General features: G+C 41.4%; 1 protein-coding gene across 1 annotated transcript in view; it reads right to left on the bottom strand.

Moving 5' to 3' along the window:
* Positions 1 to 5763, bottom strand: part of FOCAD (focadhesin) — a 273674-nt gene that overhangs the window by 187584 nt on the left and 80327 nt on the right. The window contains exon 9 of the mRNA XM_006098123.3: positions 1700 to 1787. Coding sequence (XP_006098185.1) covers positions 1700 to 1787 — 88 coding nt within the window. The remainder of the gene's footprint in view (positions 1 to 1699; positions 1788 to 5763) is intronic.

Raw genomic sequence — 5763 nt, 5'->3', positions numbered from 1 at the left:
ATAGGTAGGTACATTGTATTAACTTAATAGGGTACTCCTAAGCTGGCCCTTGCTAAAAACGTCCTCAATCTGATTGAGGTACGTTCGCTGAGGTCGACCCCTTCCAGCTCTCCCATCCACACTCGTCTTGTATACTTGTTTCAGATAGAGGAGTGTGGATGGGAGAGTTGAAAGGGGTCGACCTCAGCAAACATACCTCAAAACAATGTACTTCCCCTGCGCCGCGTCTCCTGTCGCCCGACCGATCGACACCCCCCACTTCTTCTAACACCACTTCTTCAAAATAGACTCACCCAGGCCGAAACTGACTTCTGCGCATGGGCCACGAAGTTTCAATCGCACTGTATGTGCGCGCCCGCACGTGTTATTTTGTGAAAGAGCCACACTCTAGGGGCCAAAGAGCCATATGTGGCTCTCGAGCCGCGGTTTGCCAACCACTGAACTACACAATCAGTATTTACCTCAAGCACGTTTTTAAAATGAGGGTATCATGGCACTAGCCAACAATTTACACAGAGCCTCCATTAGCACACGGATTACACTGGAGCCATAAAGCTGGGCAACATTAATGTAAAAGCCACATTTAAAGGTGTGACTTATTTGTTAATCTGCCAGACCCAACACCTTGATTCTTTACCACATCATTCTTTTTTCCCCCCCAAAAAAGCTCAAATGCTTTCAGGTTTCTGCTTATGTCACATTGGCTACTGTTCCATAAGCCAAAGCAAATCAAATGACTTTTTAAAAAATATATATTTTTATTGATTTCAGAGAAGAAGGGAGAGGAAGAGAAATAGAAACATCAATGATGAGAAAGAATCATTGATTGGCTGCCTCCTGCACACCCCCAACTGGGGATCGAGCCTGTAACCCAGGCATGTGCCCTTGACTGGAATCGAACCTGGGACCCTTCAGTCCACAGTCCAACATTCTATCCACTGAGCCAAACCAGCTAGGGCTCAAATGACTTTCAAAAAATATTTTTCTTGATTTCAGAGAGGAAGGGGGAGAGAGAGAGAGAGAGAGAGAGAGAGAGAGATAGGAACATCAATGATGAGAGAGAATCATTGATTGGCTGCCTCCTGCAAGCCCCCACCCAAACTGGGGATCAAGCCCACAACCATGTGCCCTAACTGGGAATTGAACCCTGACCTCCTATTTCGTAGGTCTATGCTCAACCACTGAACCGGCCTGGCCACATCATTCTTAAATAGAACATTTTTGCCTCCCTTTAGTCCCATTCCTCACTTTTCTTTAAATAATACTGGACAGTGGGGAGAATGTTATCTTTCTTTTGTCTCACAGGTTAATTAATAACCATAAATTAAATTTTGTTCAGCATGGCAAGAGTTTTGAATAGTCAGGGTATAGTTTTCAGAACAAATACAAATGCTAAACAATTATTTTGTTTCAAGGGTTTTATGCTATTGATTCTGAGTGTGCGGCACAACTGTGAATAGCTGATATGCCCTTCAATATATTTGCCAATGTCACTGCTAAATGGTTCTGCACAAGGAAATACTTTGTTGGACAAGAGAAAGAAGATTCTATGTGATAATGATTAATGAAGAAAATTCCAGAACAGAAACTCAAAATATACAGGACTTCACAGCATAACAGGATATACTGTATATAGTTCAAGGGACTCCTGCCAACCCTCAGGCTATGTTTACTTTTTCCTGTAGTCGGTGTCATTTACCTAGACTTAAGATTGGCTTCTGCTGACTTGCAGGAGTCTGTAGAAGCAGCATAGCTATTCCAATTATGACCAATTCAACAGGAAAATCCTAAAGAAAAGAAGAAAACACAAAGAGTTGTTAAGAAGTTCCCAGAGCCACGGCTTTATAACATGTACCAGGAAGAGTATATTCAACATGAAAGATTATTAACCTGTTACAGTCATGCCTCCATACCTGTGGGCTCTGGATCCACAGATTCAACCAACTGCAAATCAAAAATATCTTAAAAAATGGTTGATTGTTGCTGACGTGCACTATGCAGTTAGACCCATGATGGTTGCATCTGTACTGAACAGGTACAGACTTTTTTTCCCCTGTCATTATTGCCTCTTATTCCCTAAACAATATAGTATTAACAACTATTTACATAGCATTTATATTGTATTGGGTCTTATAAGCACTCTAGAGATGATTTTAGGTGTGTATAGGAGGATGTACATAGACTATATGCAAAAACTACACTAATTTATTTAGGAAACTTGAGCATCCTAGAGTTTGGTGTCCACGGGGGATCCTGGAACCAATCCTCCAAGGATACCAAGGGATGACTGGACACAAAATTATGACCAGTAAGCCTGTTCTACTAAAGAAGAATTGGTGGATGCCGGAGCACTCATACATAAATTCAAAATCTTACATCTGGCCAAAGAACAATAGGCTAAAAAAATCATTTAGAGGAGTAACACCTTAATACAATATAGCAGCACATCTTCAAAACAGTGAATCTTTGCAAGCCACTAAAGACAACCCGAAATCCTGAATTTAAGAATATTTCATTCGAGAAGTAGCTCAGTTGTCTACTTACCTAATACAGATATGATTCATCTATATAACTCACATAATAAATTATACTAAATGCATTTTAATAAATCATATTATAATGGAAGAAACATTAGTGCCTAGGGAGGCAGAGATTATTTTTAAATTACAGTAATTTATTAAGCATATTTAAATGCAGCAAAGCAATAACCATAGAAACTTTAAATCATTAATTTCACTAAGTATATGAACAAAATGAAAAAGAGAAAAAGGACATGTACATTAAGTTCCAATAAATAAGATACAAGTGACATACAATATTATTTGAGGATTCTAAATACAGAAAACATTAACATATTATGGAACTAATGGAGAAAGGTCTACCACACTTTCCTAAAATTACTTCATTCTGAAATTTCACAGAAGTACCTGCAGAGCAGAAATACCTATAAATCCTGAGGACAGGCAAAGAAAAAAGGACACGTGAGGTAAAGCCACATTAAAGAAACCCTTGTGAGAAAACAACATCTGAGCCACTCAGTTATAATCTTGGGAATGCTATCAACTCTGGCACAAATTAATAAATATCTCTATATATAAAAGCCTAAGCAACCGTTACAACCAGACAGTAGCTATGACGTGCACTGACCACCAGGGGGCAGACACTCAACACAGGAGCTGCCCCCTGGTGGTCAGTGTGCACCCACAGCCAACCTCCCATGGCCAGCCAACCTCCTGCAGTCCCTACCCCAGGCCGGCCAGCCAGCCCCAATCACCTGATCGGGGGCAGACCAACCTCCTGTGGTCCTTCCCCCCCCCCCCCCCAGCCAGCTGGCCGGCCCAATTGGCCCTGATAGGGACTGGGTGAGACGACCCTGATCGCTGGCCAGGCTGAGGGACCCCACCCATGCACCAATTCATGCACCAGGCCTCTAGTATATCAACAAGTCATTTAAAAAGTGAAATTAATCACACTGCAAAATCTTCTAAGAATGTTTATGGACTTAAAAAAACCAGCTAGCCTGGCCGGTGTGGCTCCGTGGTTGAGTGTCAACCTATGAACCAGGAGGTCACGGTTCGATTCCTGGTCAGGGCACATGCCCAGGTTGCAGGCTCGATCCCCAGTGTGGGGCATGTAGAAGGCAGCCAATTAATGATTCTCTTTCAATATTGATGTTTCTCTCTCTCTCTCCCTCTCCCTCTCCCTTTCCCTTCCTCTCTGAAATCAAAAAAATATTTTTTTTAAACAGCTAGAGGAAAATTATTATGATTTTTTAATGGAATATATTCTAATTTGTGTCTTCGCAGCTTATATATGTTCACTATTTTGAAATACAGTTGAGAACCATGAAGCATTGTTATCTATTTGAGGACAATAAATGCATTTTGAAATAAATACGCTTACAGTATACACCATCACACTATTCTTTGCCATTATCTTTTCCTCAATTTCATTTCAAATTCTGCATGTTCATAAAAAACAAAAAGAAAACCAGCAAGACGATTTAAATTTCAAGTTTACCATCTACCAAGAGGATCGGAGACAAAAGTATTCCTATATTTGAACGCTATCACGGGAGAGCCTTTTCCACACAAGCTGTCACTGAAAGGGTCACAAAGTAGCTTTTCAGGGTTCCGAAACAGTCTAGACCAGCGGTTCTCAATCTGTGGGTCGCGACCCCTTTGGGGGTCAAACGACCCTTTCACAGGGGTCGCCTAAGACCATCGGACAACATGTATATAATTACATATTGTTTTTGTGACTAATCACTATGCTTTAATTATGTTCAATTTGTAACAATGAAAATACATCCTGCATATTAGATACTTACATTACGATTCATAACAGTAGCAAAATTACAGTTATGAAGTAGCAACAAAAATAATTTTATGGTTGGGGGTCACCACAACATGAGGAACTGTATTAAAGGGTCGCGGCATTAGGAAGGTTGAGAACCACTGGTCTAGACACATTTTACGTGGAACTTAAAGGTAGGAAGGCAGAAACAAGAGTAACCTCTTCAGAACAGAGGGTGCAAGGAAAGAGCTGGAGATGCAAGACACCAAAAGTAAGGAACAGTCATTGTGGAGATTAAATAATCCTACATTGCTTTCACTTCTGAGAGGTTGCAAGTTTTTGTTTGTTTGATTGATTTCTAACAGACACTAAAGATTGGTACCATTTCATGAGCTCTTTTCATAAAAGCTGTGTTGGACATCTCGTGTGCCACTTCACACACTGCTGTAGTTCCTCTTGCTTCAGACCAGTGAGACATCCCAAAGCCCAGGGAGTTAAAACTTGCCAAGTAGGCAATGGAAGCCCAAGAACAAATATCTCCCTCTTTATTCTGGGTCCTTCAGGGGGGTTCTGAGACATTTCATATGGCTACTCAGAATATTCTGTGGGATGGAGTAACCGATGCTTGTAGCAGTGGCAAACTTGATAATATCTGTATTGCCTCTCCCACGATCAATATTTCACTCTTGTCCCTCTCCCACATGCTTCCTGCGATTGCACTTGGAAATGAATGCCTGTTCCATCAGCCTCTGCTTTGGGGAAACCCAGGGTCTGCTTCTGTTTATTTTGGGGGAACCCAGGCTAATTCAGAGCCTACCTAGAAAAGGAAGTCAAATATTTTTAAAAAGATGGAAATGCCATTGGAGTCTACCCTTTTGAGCACCACCTATGTGCCAGGCACTGATGTGCCAAGGGATGCTGCTGTGGACAAAAACAAAGTGTAAGAAAGGCTACATCAGGGGTAAGTATCTGTGGCAGACACGGTGGCGATGGAGGCCAGCTCGCAGTCTCCCAGGGCCATGTCTGTTCCTACCCTGTCCCCAGGGCAGAACTGATTGAACCAAGCTGGGCCAATCAGACAACAGGGGCTTGATCAGATTCAGGATTTGTTTAGTTTCATTTTTTGTTTCTAAGATGACTGGGAGTTGTGTGGTCTTTCATCCAGAAGCACATGTGTGTTGCTCTTCTTTTTTTGGTGTTAGTAGCTGTTGAAGTTCAGTGCCTAATTCAATTAATTCATTAGGAGTTAGAGAAACATGTCCCAAGTGCACCAAGAGGACGCAATCAGCAGAATTCACAATGTAGAAAACGCTACAGCTCACATAAACCAGGTCTTTCAATACATACAAGAGCGGGGGGGAGGGGGGCAGAAGTAGATAATACAGTAATTATTAATAACAATATAAGAATAAACTCTGTTTTGCATACTCACACGTATAAACCTACTTTTTTCCCCACCCTGTATAC

Source organism: Myotis lucifugus, unplaced genomic scaffold (assembly GCF_000147115.1).
Source record: "Myotis lucifugus unplaced genomic scaffold, Myoluc2.0 scaffold_221, whole genome shotgun sequence".
Lineage (NCBI taxonomy): Eukaryota > Metazoa > Chordata > Mammalia > Chiroptera > Vespertilionidae > Myotis > Myotis lucifugus.
The sequence above is the reverse complement of the archived record's forward strand: the minus strand, read 5'-3'. Positions and strand labels throughout refer to the sequence as shown.